General features: G+C 53.2%; 1 protein-coding gene across 1 annotated transcript; it reads left to right on the top strand.

Annotated features, from left to right (window-relative positions):
- Window positions 1–1,486: 1,486 nt before the first annotated feature.
- On the top strand, window positions 1,487–20,122 carry PEX6 (peroxisomal biogenesis factor 6). The gene is given in 19 exon segments (XM_049764938.1): window positions 1,487–2,413; window positions 8,556–8,585; window positions 8,588–8,635; window positions 8,638–8,723; window positions 10,365–10,436; window positions 15,062–15,176; window positions 15,257–15,381; window positions 15,751–15,862; window positions 16,155–16,363; window positions 17,350–17,545; window positions 17,671–17,747; window positions 17,880–18,006; window positions 18,092–18,297; window positions 18,374–18,435; window positions 18,590–18,698; window positions 18,950–19,066; window positions 19,214–19,291; window positions 19,371–19,510; window positions 19,689–20,122. Coding segments are annotated over 19 exon segments (2,970 nt in total). The 3' UTR covers window positions 19,823–20,122.
- Window positions 20,123–20,335: the final 213 nt, after the last annotated feature.

The raw sequence follows: 20,335 nt of genomic DNA, 5'->3' as shown, positions 1-20,335 counted from the left end.
CCACCTTCCTGGCCTCGCTCTTTTTTTGTGTGTGTGTGTGTGGTTTTTGGGTCACACCCGGCAGTGCTCAGGGGTTTTTCCTGGCTCCATGCTCAGAAATTGCTCCTGGCATGCACCGGGGACCATATGGGACGCCGGGATTCGAACCGATGACCTTCTTGCATGAAAGGTAAATGCCTTACCTCCGTGCTATCTCTCCGGCCCTGGCCTCGCTCTTTTTTTCTTTTCTTTTAAATGCTTTTCTTAAGTTCTCTTTTTCTTTTTTATTTAAATTGGTTTTCTTAAATTTATTCCATTCTTTTTTTTTTTTTTTTTTGGTTTTTGGGCCACACCCAGTAACGCTCAGGGGTTACTCCTGGCTATGTGCTCAGAAGTTGCTCCTGGCTTGGGGGACCATATGGGACACCGGGGGATCGAACCGCGGTCCGTCCAAGGTTAGCGCAGGCAAGGCAGGCACCTTACCTTTAGCGCCACCGCCCGGCCCCTATTCCATTCTTTTTTATTGTCATTTTGTGTGTGTGTTTTTTGGGTCACACCCGGCAGTGCTCAGGGGTTATTCCTGGCTCCAGGCTCAGAAATTGCTCCTGGCAGGCACGGGGGACCATATGGGGCGCCGGGATTCGAACCGATGACCTCCGGCATGAAAGGCAAACGCCTTACCTCCATGCTATCTCCCGGTCCCAAATTTATTCAATTTTCTTTTTTTTTTTTTTTTTTTTTTTTTTTTTTTTGTGGTTTTTGGGTCACACCCGGCAGTGCTCAGGGATTATTCCTGGCTCCAGGCTCAGAAATTGTTCCTGGCAGGCACGGGGGACCATATGGGACGCCGGGATTCGAACCGATGACCTCCTGCATGAAAGGCAAACGCCTTACCTCCCATGCTATCTCTCCGGCCCAAATTTATTCAATTTTCTAAACAAACCACGAGGAAGGTTTGTTAAAACTGGTGTAATAGCTCAATAGAATAAGTATTACAGATTTTGGGAGGGATGTAGGAGGTTGATATTCAGAACCCTTCACCAGAAACCCCCAACTTGATCATAGTGCAGGCAAGTGTTCTGAAAACCTGTCAAAGGGCGCGTGAAGAAAGGCCCCGCCACTGCAGCGTGGCGCAGGAAAAAGTCCCGTGCATGCTCTCTGCGCATGCGCGGAACTCCCCCGGTTAATTTCGGGAGCCACTTGCTTTCTCTACGCATGCGCGGAATCTCCCCGGTCAATTTCAGGCGCCATTCGCTTTCTCTGTGCATGCGCGGAACCTCCCCGGTTAACTTTGGGGCGCCGTTCGCTTTCTTTGCGCATGCGCGGAGCCTTTCGGTCAATTTCAGGCGCCAGTCGCTCTGTGCGCATGCGCGGAACACCGAGGGGACCCCCTCACATCGCTCGCCCTGCCCCGAGAGGAAGCGGAAGTGATGCATGTGTGCGCCGGAAGTAGTTTCTCGGCGCCGGAAGTCGCACCCTAGCATCCTCCAGGCCGTCTGCTGTCATCATGGCGCTGGCGGTGTTGCAGCTCCTGGATCCCTTCCCTGCCGACGCGCCCCCGCTGGCGGTGCTGGTGCCGCCGGGGGGTCCCTGGCCCGTGGCGGGGTCGGGGCCGGGGCAGGGCTCGGTGCTGGCCCTGCGGCCCGCCGCGGAGAGCCCCACGGGCCCGGCGCTGCTCGTGGTGGCCCTGGAGGCGCCCTCCCGCAGGGACGCCGAGAGCGCGGGCCCGGGCCTCGAGCCGCCGGCGCTGCTGGCCAGCCGCGCGCTGCTGCGGCTCTTGGCGCTGCGCCCCGGGACGTGGGTGCGGGCGCGGCCCGTGCGGAGGCCCCCCGCGCTCAGCTGGGCCCTGCTCGGCGCCGCCGCTCCCGGCCCGGGGCTCGCCCCGCGGGTCGGGCCGCTGCTGGTGCGGCGCGGAGAGACGCTGCCGCCCACGCCCGGACCCGGGCCGCGCGTGCTGGAGACGCGGCCGGCCTTGCAAGGTCTCCTGGGGCCCGGCACGCGCCTGGCTGTCACCGAGCTCCGGGGCCGAGCCAAGCAGGCCCCGGACACGGGGGGCACGAGCCGGACCCCGCCGCAGCCCCCGCTGGTGTCTTCCTTCGCGGCCCCCCGCCGTGCCCGGAGGGTCCGGGGCCTTCTAGGAGGGATCGGGGAGTCGTTGGGGGTGAGCCGGCGCTGTCTCCGCAGCCTCGGCCTCTTCCAGGGCGAGTGGGTGTGGGTGTGGGTGGCCCGAGCCCCAGAAGCAGCCGCCGATCCCGGCCAGCCACGCCTGGCCACCATAGAGGCGCTCGAGTCTCCCTGGGACCTCTCGAAGCGGCTGGGCCCCAGCGCCGGGCAGCTGGAAGAGCCGCTGGCCGACGGACTGGCTCTCGTGCCTGCCACTCTAGCTTTTAACCTGGGCTGTGATCCTTTGGAAGTGGGAGAGCTCAGGCTACAGGTAGGACCCAGGGCCGGGTCAGGAATGAATCCCCTTCCTTCTCCCCCCGCCAACCCAATTAACTCCTGGTTGGTGCTTAGAGAACCATATAGATTGCTACCCAGTTCAGTACCTCTGTGGCCTCTGCTGCTGCTTTTTGTTTTTGCTTTTGGGTCACAAACGGCAGCGCTCAGGGGCTACCCCTGGATCTATGCTCAGAAATCACTCCTGGCAAGCTCGCGGGACCATATGGGATGCCCGGATTTAAACCACCATCCTTCTGCATGCATCCCTTGTAGCCCTACCTCCATGCTGTCTCTGGCCTCGATAGTTGAGTTTTAGACATACATTGTTCTAGCACCAGTCACACCATACTGACTTCCCTCCACCAGTATACCCAAGTTCCCTCCCACACCCAGCCTACCATCATGGAATTATTCTTACTTATCATTTATTTTGGGGGCTTGAGGGCCGTATTTGGCGGTGCTCAGGGCTTACTCCTTGCTCAGCACTAGAATCTCTCCTGGCAGGAGACTCGGGACCATATGGGTGCCAGGGATAGAAGTCTGGTGCAAAGCAAAATAGCCTCTATACTATCACTCCAACCTGGCAGACACACTTTAAAATTGGGTGGTTGTCGTTTGGATCTTCTATTTTCAGTGTTGTTGACTCTGTGGTTTAGATATAAAGCTGTACTCCCCCACATCACAGACTGTACTCCAGGCCGCTGACTAATTCACTAGACCAGAGCTGGTGAGTGGAGGACCTCAGATCTTAGACCTTCCATTCACTCTCCAGTTTTGTAATCATACTGGCATCAGCCTGTGCCTTGTGACTGTGCTTGAGAAAGGCTTTCATCCATTTGGGTGAAAGGTTAAAATTGCAGGCTGTGTATTGATCTCAGTTCTTTTTTTTTTTTGGGGGGGGGGCCACACCCAGCAGTGCTCAGGTGTTACTCCTGGCTGTCTGCTCAGAAATAGCTCCCGGCAGGCACGGGACCATATGGGACACCGGGATTCGAACCAACCACCTTTGGTCCTGGATCGGCTGTACTCTCTCTCCAGCCCCGATCTTCTCAGTTCTTGGTTGAATCACAAGTATATTAGGCCTGGGGCCGGAGCGATAGCACAGCAGCACACGGCTGACCCAGGACAGACCCAGGTTGGATCCCTGGCATCCCTTATAGTCCCCCAGCCTGCCAGGAGCAATTTCTGAGCACAGAGCCAGGAGTAACACTTGAGTGCTGATCGGTGTGTCACACCCTCCCCCCCCAAAAGAAAAACCCAAGTATATCAGGCCTTGTGCATGGTAATCTGGAGAATACTACTTCAATTCATTTATTCTTGTTTATTTATTTTTTTTTTTAATTTTGGTGGCCAAACTTTGCTGTACTAAAGGCTTATTTCTGACTTTATGCTCAGGGTTTACTCCTGGCAGGGCTCAGGGACTATACAGGGTGCCAAAGATTAAACCTGGGCCTGTTATGGACAAGACCTATCTGCTCTTTTCTCTCTCTGGCCTCTACTCTTGCTTATCTTTGGCCTCAAAGTCCTTCCTATTCTAGCTTCCTTATCAAATCCTTTCTGCTTTTTCTAAGGTCCATTTAAAAATGTCACTTTTTTAGAAGGGTTTTGTTTTGGTTTGGGGCCACACCTGGCTCAGGGGACCAGGGATTGCTAGGGTTCCCTGAACATTTGTGGGATGTATGTAAAGCAAACGACCTACTCCCTGTACTATTGCTTGGACCCTAATTTTTTTTTTTTTGTGGTTTTTGGGTCACACCTGGCAGTGCTCAGGGGTTATTCCTGGCTCCAGGCTTAGAAATTGCTCCTGGCAGGCACGGGGGGTGGGGGGCATATGGGACGCCGGGATTCGAACCGACTACCTCCTGCATGAAAGGCAAACGCCCTACCTCCATGCTATCTCTCCGGCCCCTGGACCCTAATTTTTTTTAAAGATGGGCCACTCCTGATAGTTCTTTACCATGTGCTCTGTCATGCCACTTGAGCTGTCTCCCTGAAGCTCTTTTATTTTTTTCTTTAATCAGGTTCACACCTGCAAGGCATGTATATGCTCTACTGCTAAACCACATTGCTTCCCAAGATGCAATTCCATAAAGCCTTGCATAACTTATTGTCATACTTTCACAGGACTTACTTCTCAGAGAATTTTTGTCACTGTCTTAGGGCATTTATTTAGTTCTGCCATAGTAGAGAAGACATGAGTCAGTGTAGAGCACATGCCTCAAATGAGCATGAGTTCCATACTCAGCATTGCAAAACAAAAAATAAGATCTGGGGCAAGGAGTGGTAGTATAGTGGGTAGGGAGCTTGCCTTGCACTTGGCCAACCCTGGTTTGATCCCTGGAATCCATGGGTCTAACTCCCACCAGGAATAATTCCTGAGTTCAGAGTCAGGAGTAACCCTTGAGGATAGCAGGGTGTAGTCCCAAAACAAAATCAAGAAATTGTTAGCTCGAACCAGAGAGATAGCATGGAGGTAAGGTTTTTACCTTGCATGCAGAAGGTCGGTGGTTCGAATCCCGGCATCCCATATGGTCCCCTGAGCCTGCCTGGGGCGATTTCTGAGCGTAGAGCCAGGAGTAACCCCTGAGCGCTGCCGGGTGTGAACCAAAAACCAAAAAGAAAAAGAAAAAGAAAGAAATTGTCAGCTCCTAATTTGAGATCCACCCCCACAAAGACCACCAAAGAGATGCAAAGAGATGAACAGCACTGTAATAAGGCATTCCTGGCTCCATGCTCAGAAATTGCTCTTCGCAGGCACGGGGGACCACATGGGAAGCCGGATTCAAACTGATGACCTTCTGCTTGAAAGGCAAACGCCTTACCTCCATGCTATCTCTCTGGCCCCCTAAGTTGATTATTGTCTAGTGTGTTTCTTTTTGGGCTAGATATCTAGAGTGGAATATTGTGGTTTTAGGGCTTTGGAGGCTGTGTCAGCTGAAGTAGTAGAGGAGAGTCTTGGGTGCCCACTGGACACTCATGACCTTATCTACCCTCAGGCCCCTGGATGTTGCTAGTTTAGCTGTTTTGGTACATGCCCTCAAAGTTCCTGGAACTAGCTGTTCTGGCCTAGTCTCTGTTTTTTTTTTTTTTTTTTTGGTTTTTGGGCCACACCCAGTAACGCTCAGGGGTTACTCCTGGCTATGCGCTCAGAAGTTGCTCTTGGCTTGGGGGACCATATGGGACACCGGGGGATCGAACCGCGGTCCGTTCAAGGCTAGCGCTGGCAAGGCAGGCACCTTACCTTTAGCGCCACCGCCCGGTCCCTCTGTTTCATAAAACTTGAGCCTGTCATGGCTGTACTAGCTAAAGCTAGGTTACAGGTAATTCTTTTTTTATTTTTTTTGTTTTTTGGGCCACACCTGGCGGTGCTCAGGGGTTACTCCTGGCTGTCTGCTCAGAAATAGCCCCTGGCAGGCACGGGGGACCATATGGAACACCGGGATTCGAACCAATCACCTTAGGTCCTGGACCAGCTGCTTGCAAGGCAAACACCGCTGTCCTATCTCTCCGGGCCCGGTAATTCTAAATCAAACTTTATTTTATTTTATTTTTGGTTTTTGGTTCACATCCAGCAACACTCAGGGGTTACTCCTGGCTCTATCTATGTTCAGAAATCGCTCCTGGCAGGCTCGGGGGACCCTATGGGATGCCGGGACTCAAACCACCATCCTTCTGCAAGCGAGGCAAATGCCTTACCTTCATGCTATCTCTGGCCCCTAAATCAAACTTTAGATCCTAACAGAACAATAATACGCACTGGCTTTAACTTCTGTACTAAGATGATGCTGACTATGCAGTTGATTTTGGTTCGAATCCCCAGCACCTTATGGTTCTCTGAGCACCACTGACTGGTCTTCCAAGTGTTGATAGAACAGTAACCTAGGATTATGGTAGAAGAGGGAATAAGAAGCAGTGGCAGTGGGGCCGGAGAGATAGCATGGAGTTAAGGCGTTTGCCTTTCATGCAGAAGGTCATTGGTTCGAATCCCCTTGTCCCATATGGTTCCCCGTGCTTGCCAGGAGCAATTTCTGAACATGGAGCCAGGAGTATCCCCTGAGCACTGCCGGGTGAGACCCAAAAACCACACACAAAAAAAAAAAGGCAGTGGTAGGAGCCACTTGCTTGTGGCCCATCCAGTTTCAATATCCATCATAACATATCCTCACTGTTCCCCTCTGAGTATTAGCCAGGAGTTACCCTTGAACATCGCCAAGTGTGGCCCAAAAATAATTAAAAAAAAAAAAAGCAGTGGGGTTGATTGTATGTGGAGGATAGTCATTGACATGCTGGGGACTGCTACAGGAGCATTACAAGTATAAAATACACAGAAATTGTTGTAAGCCACTTTGCCTCCTGGGGGAAATATTTTCTTTTCTTTTTTTTTTTTTTTTTTTTTTTTTTTGTTTTTTGGGTCACACCCGGCAGTGCTCAGGGGTTATTTCTGGCTCCAGGCTCAGAAATTGCTCCTGGCAGGCACAGGGGACCATATGGGGCGCCGGGATTTGAACCGATGACCTCCTGCATGAAAGGCAAACGCCTTACCTCCATGCTATCTCTCCAGCCCCGGGAAATATTTTCTATTGGGGTTGGAGTAAGCACTGCTGGCTAAGTGGTTTCCTTACTCTCAGCTGAACTGGGTTATAATCCCTAGCATCTTCTAGGTCCCCTGAGCTCACTATGAGAGATCCCTGAGCACAGAGATAGAAGTAAGCCTTGCATTTTAAAGAATGTGGCCCCAAAACAAAAGATCTGTATCCTTGGGGCCGGAGAGATAGCATAGTGGTAGAGTGTTTGCCTTGCAAGCAGCCAATCCAGGATGGACGGTGATTAGAATCCTGGCATCCTTTATGGTCCCCCATGCCTGCCAGGAGCAATTTCTGAGTGCAGAGCCAAGAGTAACCCCTGAAAGCAGCCGGGTGTGACCCCCCACACCAAAAAATAGATCTGTATCCAAGGGGCCGGGAGCAATCCCACAGCATACGGGTATTTGCCTTGCACATGGCTGACTGGGGTTCAATCCCTGGCATCCCATATGGTTCCCTGAGCCTGCCAGGAGTGATTTCTGAGTGCAGAGCTAGGAGTAACCCCTGAGCATTAGCAGGTGTGGCCCAAAACCAAAACAAAAATCTAAGATTAGTTTTCTTTCTGCCTTCAAAATTTTTTCAAGACCAGAGTGATAGCACAGTGATAAAGCATTTGCCTTGCACTTGGCCAACACAGGATGAACCCCAGTTCAAATCCTGGCATCCCATATGGTCCCCTGAGCCTGCCAGGAGCGACTTCTGAGCACAGAGCCAGGAGTAGCCCCTGAGTGCCGCAGGATGTGATTCCCCCCCCCAATTTTTTTTTCAAATTGAAAATTATTCCAAATTGTATTTGGGGAGATAAATACAATCTAAGGTTTTATTAAGCGTCTAGAAATAGATTTATGTCTGCAAAGACCAGCATGGAAAACCACGAGCCACATTGTGTCTCTAAATTAAATCAAGTTAAAACCTGAGGTCCTTGGGTGGCTTTAATCACATGTCAAGTGTTAGTTGCCACATGCAGATAGATGCAAAACATTCCTGATACGTTGATCCATGCTGGCAAAAATCAGGTGATGTAAGCACCTTCGGGATGGGTGTGAGGTGTGGGTTTCCTGGAGGGAGGAAGAGCTACTGTAGAGCTCACAGCAGAGATCAACTCCTTCCATGTGGCCACACCCTTCCCCACAACCTGAATTTAAAGTTCACAGTAGTGCTTACTTGCAATCAGTCCTACGGGCTGGCTGGTGTCACTATAGGGAAGCAAGAAGGGGAGAGGTCTTTACCATCTCACTGACCCTGGGATAACTAACCGAAGGTGTTCTAGAAAAGTGACATTTCTCCTGGCTGGGCTCAGAGGACCATATGGGGTATCCAGAATCGAACTCAAGTCAACTGCATCTAGTGTCCTACCCTCTACTCTCTCTCCAGCCCTTCCTTGGTCTCTTCTGTTTTCTCAGGCTTATGGATTCAGCCCTGGGCCAGCCGGCCACACCTCCACGTGCCAAGTGGTTATAGGCAGGCTCGGGATTGAGATAGATCAGTGTGTCAGAGAGGGCAGAGCTGGCCGTTGGGAGGCAGGTTATGAAGTGGCAATTATTTCTCTGATAGAGGTACTCGGAAGGCAGCTGCCCCCCTGAAGGACAAAAGAAGCCTGCTCTGTGCTGTCGCAGCCCCCGTTTGCCAAAGAGCTCTGCACGTCGAGATCGTGTCCTTCCCCCATTACAGCACTCGAGGGAACTATGACCGAGTTCTCTACCGACACTTTCAGACACCCAGGTTAGCTGCACGCCACTTTCTGGAGGAATATGTTCTACCTTCGCTGCTCCCTCCTACCCCCGTCATTGGGCCTTCAGAGGGATCAACTTTTTTTTTATCACTTGCTTATTTGGAGCATCAGCAGTGCTTATGAGGCCTTGTGCCAGGGATGGAGCCGAGGGCCCTTTGTACATGCTGTGCCACTTCCTCGGCCTTGAACCTCTGTTCCTTTTTTGAGGGGTGGAGTGGGGCATACTTGACATAAATCAGAGCTCAGGTGCTTGGTGCTCAAGAAACCCACTCCTAGCAGGGTTGGATGCTGAGGATGGAAACCTGGGACTGCTGTCTGCAAGGCACACACCTTACCCACTGGGACTGTCTCTTTGGCCAGTAAACTTTGATTTTTGGGAAGATGGCGCAACCATGGTGTTTGGGAGTTAGTTTTATTTATTTATTTTGTCATGCCTGGTAATGCTCAGGGGTTACTCCTGGCTCTGAACTCAGGAATCATTCCTGGCAGGCTCAGGGGACCACATGGGATGCTGGGGATTGAATTTGAGTCTACTGCATGCAAGGCAAGTATATACCCACTATATTACCTTTCTGACTCCAACCTTTGATTTTTGTTGTTGGGCCATAACTGGCAGTGCTCAAGCATTATTCCTGACACTGCAGAAATCACTCCTGGCAGGCTTGGAGGATCACATGGGATGGCAGGGATCAAACCTGAGGTCAGCTGTATGCATAGCAAATGCCTTACCTCCAGTGCTATCGTTTCTGCGTAAACAACCTCTGATTATTTTGGGGGGGGGGCGGCCACATCCGGTGGTGCTCAGGGGTTACTCCTGGCTCTCTGCTCAGAAATCACTTCTGGCAGGCATGGGGGACCTTATATAGGTCCTGGGATGGCTGCTTGCAAAGCAAACACCCCTACAGTTGTGCTATATCCAACCAACCTCTGATTTTTTTTAAGAGGCTTAAAATTCTTGTCTTTGTTTTTTGAGCCTCACCCAATGCTGCTCAGTGTTTATTCCTGACTCTGCACTTAGGAGTCACTCCTGATGGTACTGAAGGAACCATATGGGATACTGGAGATTGAACCTTGGTTGGCTACATACTTATATACTGTTTTACTACTCTGGCTCTGAGGCTTAAAAACATCTTTTTAAGGAGCCAGAGAGATAGCATGGAGATAGGGCACTTGCCTTGCATGCAGAAGGGCGGTGGTTCGAATCCCGGCTATCCTGTCTGGTCCCCCGAGCCTGCCAGGAGTAACCCCTGAGCGCTGCTGGGTGTGACCAGAACAAACATCTTTTAAATACTATTTTGGATGCTGTTACTGGAAATTTTTTTACTATGTCAGACAGATAGTAGCAGATATCTGAACTATGAGGTGTTTCTAGATGTGTTAAGTTGAGATAAGCTTCTCTGATGTGAGAATCCAGAAGGAGCCAGCTTTGCCCCTGACTGGCCTGATCCTCCGCTGTTTCCCCAGCTCTATTTTTTTTTTTTTTTCTGTAGCTCTACTTAGGACTTCTGGGATGGAAAGGAAGCCCTTGAGGAGGAGGGTGCACCACTGAGGGTGGCATGGGGGAATTCAGTGCCAGTCCACACCCCTTGACTGCCTTTGGGAGCTGACTGGTGGCCACTGCTGTGTTGCAGGGCGGTCCAGGAAGGAGATGTTCTGTGTGTGCGACATTTTGGGCAAGTAGAGATCCTGGAAGGAAGCCCAGAGCAGCCCACCCAGGTATGCAGCTGGGACTTGGGGCAGGCATTCACACACACCCTCCTAATAAGTTGCACAGATCAATCCTATGCATGAGAACACTTTGTTACATACAGGAATTTTTGTTTGGTTGGGGCGCCCACTCCTCGAAGTATTAGAGGGTGATTCCCTGTGGTTCTAGGAGAGTTGATGGACTACCATCTGCAATACAAATTTCAGTCCTTTGAGTTATCTCCCATGGCTCTGTCACACACATTCTACAGAAGAGACGAGGTCTATACCTGTCGAATTTTCAAACATATGTCACAAAATTAGGAACCACTGACTTCAGAGCAGATTGCTGGTTTTTCTAGTAAAGGAAAGCACTAATAGTTTAATAGCCCAGGCCAGGAGAGATTCACTTGGGTTCAAAGTACAAGCATAGGGGCCAGAGCGGTGGCACAAGCAATAGGGTATCTGCCTTGCATGAGCTAACCCAGGACGGACCTTGGTTTGATCCCCCAGCGTCCCATATGGTCCCCCAAGCCAGGAGCGATTTCTGAGCGCATAGCCACGAGTAACCCTGAGGCGTCACTGGGGTGTGGCCCAAAAAGCAAAACAACAACAACAAAAAACTCCAAGCATAGTCTTGGGACCAGGATTTGGGGGCAATACCCCCGTATAGTCAGCCTGAGGTGTGCAAACAGAGTTCTCTGCCTCAACTGATGGATTGTGTACAGGTGCTTCTTGGGTGAGGAAGCTGTCCTGGACATTGGTACTGCCCTGGACTGTTCTTTCTCCCCAATCCTCCCCTGAGAGGGAATGTAGTGCCAAGCCAAGCCAAGCCAAGCCCCCAAACAGTGGCACCAGCCTTGCTTTTCCCCTTGACTCTGGCCACAGAGATTCTATAGACTAGAGAATGGTGTGGTGAAGCGACTGTGCCTTGAGTGAAGGGAGAACTGGTAGACCTGGGCCTCAGCCAGGTCTTCTCTTCAGGTCAGGTTTCCTATAGGGTCCTGATCACCATGTGAGGTGGCAGAAGCAGCCTGCCAGGAGCTTAGATGTGAGACTTGTGCTCAGAGCCTCTAACCTCACCAGGCCGAGAGTGAGTCTCAGCCTAAAACCCCTGCTTGGCCCTACCCAGTGTGGATCTGGCCAGTGTTCGGTCTCTTCCATCTCAGCATGCGCCACCCAGACAGCAGGGCCCTGTAACCTCATGTAGGCCCTGTGGGACCCTGAGCTTTCCCAGATCAAATATCTGAGACCTGGTAATAAGTGCCAGGCTGGCCCTTCTCAGTCAGTCACTACCCATTTCTATTTTTTTGGGGGTTGGGGGTGGAGGTGGGAGGCCCTTAGCTTTGTGCTGAGGAACACACCTGGTAGTACTTGGGTTCATCTGGGGGATTATATTGGGGTCAGTACACACAAGACAAGTACTTTCTCCACTGTCGTATCTCTTTAGCCCCCTATCTCCACTGTTTAGTTTTGTAGCCATACCCAGTGATGTTCAGGACTTACTCCTGGCTCTGCACTCAGGCTCCTTCCTGGTGGCTGGGGGTGCCGGGGATCAAACGTGGGTTGGCTGAGTGCAGTCCATTGTGCAGGCAGAAGGTTAGACACCCTGCCCATTGTCCTATAACTCCAACCCTCTATCTCCCATCTTCCTTTTTTTTTTTTTTAAACTAAATATGTGCTTTATTTGAAATGTCTGAAGAAGGAAAGAGTAAGTAATGTGCTCAAGAGAGAAAACTGACTTCTCTAGAATGGAAAGAGCCCCACTATACATCCTACCGTTAAAGTATGAAAGTACACACCTCAAGAAGGAAGGTAGGGTGACGGATGTTAAGGCAACACATGGGCTTGTGCAGCACATGCACACTACCCTCTGTCTTAACTCAGACGCATGTCTGTGAGCAGCTGCCTTCTGTAGGAAGACAGAATGCTCGTCCTTTGAGAGGGCATTCATTTTTTTGTTTGTTTCAGTATTCAGGTCATACCCAGTGGTGCTTACCATGTTCCATATCATGTGGGGGTCAGGGCTGGAACCTGGAACTCTTCCATGCAGACATGAGCCCCTAATTCCTCCGCAATCCTCATGCAAAGGAGGGTTACCCTCTTTGTACTTTCAAAGGAAAAGAGGTGCTCAGCTATCCTGAGACCTACCCACAGATCACTTTTGGTCTTGGAACTTTGCCATCGTAGTCTGGAGAGACATGACTCCTTTGGCTGGAGCCAAACTCAGTCGTTTGTCACAAGCTGGCCCTAAAGAGAGCAGGGTGGGATGGATGGGGGAGGGAGAGGAAAGATGAGCACAGAGTTGGTAGGGGAAGCCTGCAGAACAGTTTCTTGGGCTGCTAGGGAGGAATTTCCCTGGAAATTCACCTCCAGCCAGATCTGCGGGCCACATCTGGTTACCTCTGCTTCCAGGGAACACAGCCCATTTATTCCCCAGCAGTCTTCTTGTCCTTCTGTTCACTGAGGTGGTCTCTCTTTAGTCTCCCTTGCAGAACATTACCACCCTTTAGAATCAGTGTGCATAAAATTCAGGGTTCCCAACAAATCTCTCAGCACTGGGATGAATCACACACAGCAAGGCAGGCTTTGCTCCTGTCCCTTTCCCTGCTTTCTACAGCCACAGGTGCCTTTAAGTCTTTCAAGTCTCCCACTGCTATGAACCTAATGTGTTCCCTCTTCACATTGAGGCACCCTCATTTCCCCGCTGCCAGAGGGTGCAGCCTGGTGGCTGGGGGACACCGAGCAAAGGAACTGACCCCTCACTGCACCTAAAAGGTGTGCAGGTGAGTCCATCTCTGGCCTGCCTAGCTGCCCTGAGGATTGGAGAGGCTAGCTCATTTCTTCCATTTGGAAAAGCAGGCAAGTGACTGTTGCCTACCTCTGCCTGCTCACAGACCTATGAGTAGGATGAGGAACTAGCTGACCTACCAGCACTCGCCCTACCCACCCACACAGCCTTGCTTAGGGCGGGAGGAACTTCAGGAGAATGCATGTACCTGAATGCTGCTCCAGACCATTCAGAGCAGAATCGGGCAGGCCAGGACTGGAGAGAGAACACAGAGGTTACGGTGTTTGCCTCGCATGCACCCTAACCAGTTGTGATTCCTGAAACCACACATGGCCTCCTAAGCTCCATCAGAAGTGATCCCTAAGTGCAGAGAAAGAAGCACACTAAAAAAATGAAAACAGGAAAATGTAAAATTTAAGGACCAGAGAGATGGCTCAATGAACTGAGCACAGGCATGTAAGAAACCTGAATTGGATCCCTGGTACTGCACTGTCCTAAGTATTACATGTAGGACAGGTGAGGTGGAACAGGTTAACCTCTTGCCTTGCACGTGGCTGACGCTGGTTAGATCTGGCACAGCGTATCACTTCCTGAGCACCACAGATGATCCCCAAGTACCTCCAGGCATGGCCCAAACAGTCTTCCTTTCAAATAAAGTGAAAAAGTAAATGGCTCTTATGGAAATTTCAAGGTTACACAATCATTACTACTACTTTTAGCACATTTTCATCAGCCCCCAAAGAAACCAGCCCATTAGTATCACTTCTTATCTCAGCCCCTGACAGCTACTTATTTTCTGGATAAACATGTGAGAGATGTCAGTTTTCTACTTGAACATTTCTTAGATAATGTTAATGTGCCATTAGAATACAATTTGATGGCTCAGGGGTCTGGAGACACTTTGCAGGTGGGTTTTATTCCAGCACCACCAGGACTAGTTCTGGGAGTTACTGGGTTTGGCCCAAAGACCAAAATCCGAAGATGGAGAGGTATTACAGTGGGTAGGTCATCTGTCTCACATGATGCCAGCCTGGGTTCGAACCCCAGGACCCTACATAGCACCCCAAGTACCCCCAAAGAGTAATTCCTGTGCATGGAGCCAGGATTAAGTCCTGAGCCCCTCCAGGTATGGCCTAAAAAGGCAAAACAAAACTTGAATAATTACTCTTTAATGTTAGATGTCATTGAGTTTTGTGGATTATTGGTTAAAGGTCCAAGGATCTTAGGCTGGAGAGAGTATAGCAAGCAGATAGAGCACTTGCCTTGCACCCAGCATGATGCTGGGTTTGATCCCTTCATCCCATTTGGTCCCCTAAGCACTGCAAGGAGTAATTCCTGAGTACAGAGCCAGGAAAGTCTAAGGACCTTCCATAATGTTTGGGGGAGTGTAGATCTTTGAAGATCTTCTGAAACTAATGCAAGTGGTCAGACAGACCATCATGCTTAGGTGAGCAGTGGTCACTAGAACATAGGGGTAGATCCTTTACCCAGAGAACGGCCACAGGCGCGCAGGCCCAGCACCTGCCCTCAGTGCTTGTATGCAACCTGGCCCAGAGCTGAGGAAGCATCTGTGGTTTGGGGTTTTAATTTTGTTTTGGGGCTACACCCAGCTGTGCTCCAGATTTATTCCTGGCCCTGCACTCAGGGATCACTCATGACAAGTGCTCAGAAGACCATATGGGGTGCCGGGAATTGAACCCCAAGCGCTTAGCAAGTGCCTTACCACTGTATTGTCTAGTCCCTAAGACAGAATATGCCCCCTTCATGCCTGTGGGGATTCTTGCAGGGTTCCTTCAGAGGGCCTTGGTAATGGTGTGGGGAAGCTCTTCTCTTGGGCAGGGGCTCATTGAGGTCTCTCCACAGGTGGTGGTTTGTGTTTTTTAAAGTGAAGAAAACAGTTGGGGAAACTGTGACCGGGCCAGCCAGTGCCTACTTGGCTGACACCACCCATACTTCCTTGTACTTGGTGAGGCCTCAGGGCGGGGACCTGGGGAAGGGAGCCCCAAGAGTGTGGGAATGACCCAAGCTTCCTCCCACTTTCCCCAGGTGGGTTCTACCCTGAGCCGTGTTCCTTCCCCTCCGGCCACTCTCTGGAGCAGCTTGTCCCCTCCAGGCCTGGAGGTCCTGGTGACGGAGCTCTGCAATGCCCTGAGGCCTCGCCTCTGCCCAGGGTGAGTGAACGGCAGCTTGCAGCCAGCTGCCAGGTTGACAGGGTTTGGGAGGGCGTGACACTTCCTTCAAGTCAGGGGACCCAGTTCAGATCTTTCCCACCAGCAAATTTCCTGGCACCCTGCTTGGATAGTCTTCATCCATGGTAGACAGGTCATGGAGAGAAGAATGTTCCCCAGGGTGGCTGTTTCCTCTTGAGGAACCCTAGCCGTTCTGGCTTTCACTCCCTGAGCATCCCAGTATGGACAGCAGTGGAGGGTGGGGGGGCAGTGTCCCTCAGAAAGGGAGAAACGGAGTATGCGCACTCTAGAGCAGTGGGTCCTGTGTCTCTGGAAGGTTAGGACAAGCAGGTGTCTTTTCTCTGGATACAGGGGGGCACTGCTGACGGGAGTGGGTGCCGCCCTTGTGTGTGGGCCTCCAGGCAGCGGGAAGAGCACAGCCGTGGCTGCTGCCTGCAGTCGTCTTGGACTCCATTTACTGAAGGTGAAGGCAGCTGGGAAGGAGACCTCCCCCCGCCCAACATATCCGGCCCCACTTCAAACTCTTCCTCCCCCTTTCATCGACCAGCCTGGCTGGACCAGCAGATCAGGAAGGAGGGGTCATGATTTGGGTGGACTGTCCAAAGAATGAGGCTCATATGGGAGAGGGTCAAGAGGAGGTAGGACTTGGCCAGCGTTCTGGCTCCTCCCTTCAGAGGAAGGTGTGTGTCCTCAGACTCCTTCCCCCACTCTCCTGTCCCCCTACTCACCCTTGCTCACAGGCCTCTACTCCCCAGGTGCCCTGCTCCAGCCTCTGTGCAGACAGCAGCGGGGCAGTGGAGACAAAGCTGCAGGCCGCCTTCACCCGGGCCCGGGGCTGCCGGCCGGTGGTTCTGCTACTGACAGCTGTGAACCTGCTGGGCCGGGACCGTGATGGGCTGGGCGAGGATGCCCGCGTGGTCGCCACTCTACGCCGGCTGCTCCTGGACGAGGCCCCCCACACCAGGTACCAGACAGGCATCTGCCCACCTTCCTCACTTCAGACTTCTTTTGGGTCAGGGGAACCTGCTGGTGCTCAGTTCCAAACCCTGGTTCTGTACTCATTAGATCACTCCTGGCAGGGCTCAGGGGACCATATGTGCTTCCAGGAATGGAAACGAGGTTGGCTGCCTGCAAGGCAAATGCTCTCACTGCTGCACTATCTCTTAGGCCCCATCACCAGTCTTTCTTATTTTACTTTCTGTTTCTGTTGGCAGGGCCACACCCAGTGGTACTTGGTGGGTTGTGTGTGTGTGTGGAGTGGCTGTGTGGTGGTGATGGGATTTCAATCCAGAATCTCACTTGTGCAAGTCATGTTATTTGCTCCTGAGCCATCTGCCCAGACCCTCCCACCTCTGTCACCTCTGAGCTGATGATCTTAGGGAAATCCCGAGGGATGGGTCAGGGATCTTACATGTTTTTGGGGAACGTTGAATTGAAGATAAAAGGGAACAGACTTGGGCCCGGAGAGATAGTACATCGGCGTTTGCTTTGCAAGCAGCCGATCCAGGACCAAAGGTGGTTGGTTCGAATCTCGGTGTCCCATATGGTCCCCCGTGCCTGCCAGGAGCTATTTCTGAGCAGACAGCCAGGAGTAACCCCTGAGCACTGCTGGGTGTGGCCCAAAAACCAAAAAAAAAAAAAAAAAGGGGGGGGGGACAAACTGGAGTGACAGAACAGTGTGTGTGGGTGGTGCTTACCTGGCACATGGCCAACCAAGATTCAACCCCTGGTATCACATAGGGTTCTCTGAGCCCCTCCAGAAGTAACCAAGTGTAGAGCCAGAAGTCAGCCCTGAGCACCACCTGGTATGGCCCTAAAACCAAAACCAACAACAGAAGAGAATAAAGGGGAGCCTCTGTCCTCTCCCACCTGGAGTTCATCCAGCAGCCTTTGGGGCACTCTCCCACACTCTGCCACCTCCCAGCCCTCAGTGCTGCCATCTGTCCCCAGCGGACCTCCCCTCATGGTGGTGGCCACCACCAGCCGGGCCCAGGACGTGGCCACCGACGTGCTCACAGCCTTCCCCCACGAGCTGGAGGTGCCGGTGCTCAGCGAGGGACAGCGGCTCAGCGTCCTGCAGGCTCTCACTGCCCACCTCCCCCTCGGCCAGGAGGTGAGCCTGGCACAGCTGGCACGGCGCTGTGCGGTGAGTACTGAGGCTGGCAGCCCCCTGGCACTGGGTGTCTGCTATGGTGGAGGAACAAGACACACACACTCCCCCTGTTTCCTGCCTGCCAGGCCGGCTCAGCACCCTCTCCCGTTCTTCCCCAGGGCTTCGTGGTAGGGGATCTCCAGGCCCTGGTGACCCACAGTAGCAGGGCAGCCTGCAGCAGAATTAAGCACACTGGGTGAGGAAGGTGGTGGAATGGCAGTGGCAAGAGCTGGGGGGCTGGCTGGGGAGGAGGGGAACTGGGCCTGGGCTTGGTAGGGAAGAGGGGGACTGTCTGGACCCCAGCAGTTTTCCTGGTCTCCCTCTGCAGCTTGGTGGGCAGCAAGGAGGAGGAAGGGGAGCTGTGTGCTGCCGGCTTTCCCCTCCTGGCCGAGGACTTTGGGCAGGCCCTGGAGCAGCTACAGGCCGCTCACTCCCGGGCCATCGGAGCCCCCAAGGTAGGGAGAAGAGCCGTGGAACGTGCCCTGCTCCTGCTCCCTGCCAGCATGACCCCAGCTGCTCACTGTCCCGCCCATCCTCCAGATCCCCTCAGTGTCCTGGCATGACGTGGGCGGGCTACAGGAGGTGAAACGGGAGATCCTGGAGACGATCCAGCTGCCCCTGGAGCACCCGGAACTGCTGAGCCTGGGCCTGAGGCGCTCGGGCCTGCTGCTTCACGGGCCCCCAGGCACGGGCAAGACCCTGCTGGCCAAGGCCGTGGCCACCGAGTGCAGCCTCACCTTCCTCAGGTGGGGTGCACAGGTCAGGGGAGGGAGGGGCTGCCGAGAGGCCCCGGGCCTCACTGCTCTCTGTCCTCTCACTCAGCGTAAAGGGGCCTGAGCTCATCAACATGTACGTGGGCCAGAGTGAGGAGAACGTGAGGGAAGGTGAGGCGGCGGGGCGGCCACTCGGCCTCCTTTATCCTGGCTCGGTTCCGGTTCAGTGGGGTACCCAGGATGCTTGTGCGGGATGGTCAAGCCTGGATTTTCCACATCAAGCCCCTCTGAGCCACTTCCCCCGAACACTCTCCTCTCTGCTCAGTGTTTGCCAAGGCCAGGGCTGCAGCTCCCTGCATCATCTTCTTTGATGAACTGGACTCCCTGGCCCCGAGCCGGGGGCGAAGTGGTGATTCTGGAGGTGTGATGGACAGGTGGGGCCTGAGGGAAGTCATCTGGGTGTCAGGATGTGGGGATGTGAGACAGGGACCTGTGAAAGGTTTCGGCTGTCTTGAGAGCCAAGTTCCTGTATTACTGTCCTGAATTCCCAAAGAGGCCCTGCCCATGTGTTTGGGGGTGGGCCATGAAGGCGTGCGGGCAGAGGCCTGAGAGGAGGAAGAGCTGGGTGGAGCAGGCTTGTGGAGAGGCCAAGTGAGGCCCCAGTATTTCTGCTTTTTCCCTGCAGGGTGGTGTCCCAGCTCCTGGCTGAGCTGGATGGACTGCACAGCACTCAGGATGTGTTTGTGATCGGGGCCACCAACCGACCTGACCTCTTGGACCCTGCCCTTCTGCGACCTGGCCGGTGCGCACCCCAAAACGCCCCCCCTTTTCCACCTCCCCTGCTCCTGCCTCCATCAACCAGCCTCATTTGGGCCAGTCCCTAAATCCCAGCCCCTGCTGTTGCCTCTCCCACTGGGAGTCCTGGCATGGACCCTGTCTCTTCCCATAGGTTTGACAAGCTGGTGTACGTGGGGGCAAGTGAGGACCGGGCCTCCCAGCTCCGTATCCTGAGTGCCATCACGCGCAAGTACGTCTCAGGGCAGCCCCAGAGGGCAGAGTGGGGAGCCAGCAGGAAGCTCAGCCCTTTCTCTCCGTGTCCTCCGCAGGTTCAAGCTGGAGCCATCTGTGAGCCTGGTGAATGTGCTGGACCACTGCCCTCCCCAGCTGACGGGCGCCGACCTCTACTCCCTCTGTTCGGATGCCATGACCAGGGCCCTCAAACGCAGAGTCCAGGAACTGGAGGACGGTGAGCGGGGCTTTAAAACCAGGCGCCCATCTGGGTACAGGTGGGGGTGGAGGGTTCGGGTTAGGGACTGGGGAAACTCGGGGCAAGAAGGTGCTTCTCCTGGGACCCTATCCTGTGGGGCCTATGCTGCCCAGCTGAGACGAAGCCCCCAGCCTCATCTGCTCCTTGTCCCCACCAGGGACGGAGTGCGGGAACTCAGCCCTGCTGGTCACCATGGACGACCTGCTCCAGGCTGCGTCCCAGCTGCAGCCCTCCGTGAATGAGCAGGACCTGCTGCGCTACAAGCGCATCCAGCGCAAGTTTGCCAACTAGAGGCCTCAGCAATGTGACAGCGTGACCTAGAGTGTCGAGCGTGAATTCAAGCCCTAGGACTGCAGGGACATCATTGATCAAGTTTCCCGGGTACTATTGGAGACTGATAACTGAGAGCTCTTCACCAAACACTGGAAGGCTCCTGCCCCACCAGGAGCGCCTCTGACCACCTGTCCCTCCTCCCAGGACAGCCCAAGACTGAAGCTCCTCTCCAGAGGAGGACGTGGGCCTGGGGTGCTTGGGAGGGTGCGCTGAGGGAGTGTAGCTGAAAATAAAGTGTCTGCTGCCCCCTTCTGGAAATGTGCTCTGAGGGGTTGGTGGATGGGGAAAGGGGAGGAGCCCAAGGCTGTGGGCAGCAGAAGCCCTTGAGGAGAGGGCAGGGGGGCACTGGCATCATCTTTATTTTTTCTTTGGCTTTAGGAAACATACTCAGTGGTGTGCAAGGCTATTACTTAGGAGCAATCGACCCCTGGCAATAGTAGGGACCAGAGGTGACTGGGACTGAACCAAGGT

This window comes from Suncus etruscus, chromosome 18 (assembly GCF_024139225.1).
Source record: "Suncus etruscus isolate mSunEtr1 chromosome 18, mSunEtr1.pri.cur, whole genome shotgun sequence".
NCBI classification, from domain to species: Eukaryota; Metazoa; Chordata; class Mammalia; order Eulipotyphla; family Soricidae; genus Suncus; species Suncus etruscus.
Note: the sequence above shows the minus strand (reverse complement) of the source record. Positions and strands in the feature narration are given on the sequence as shown.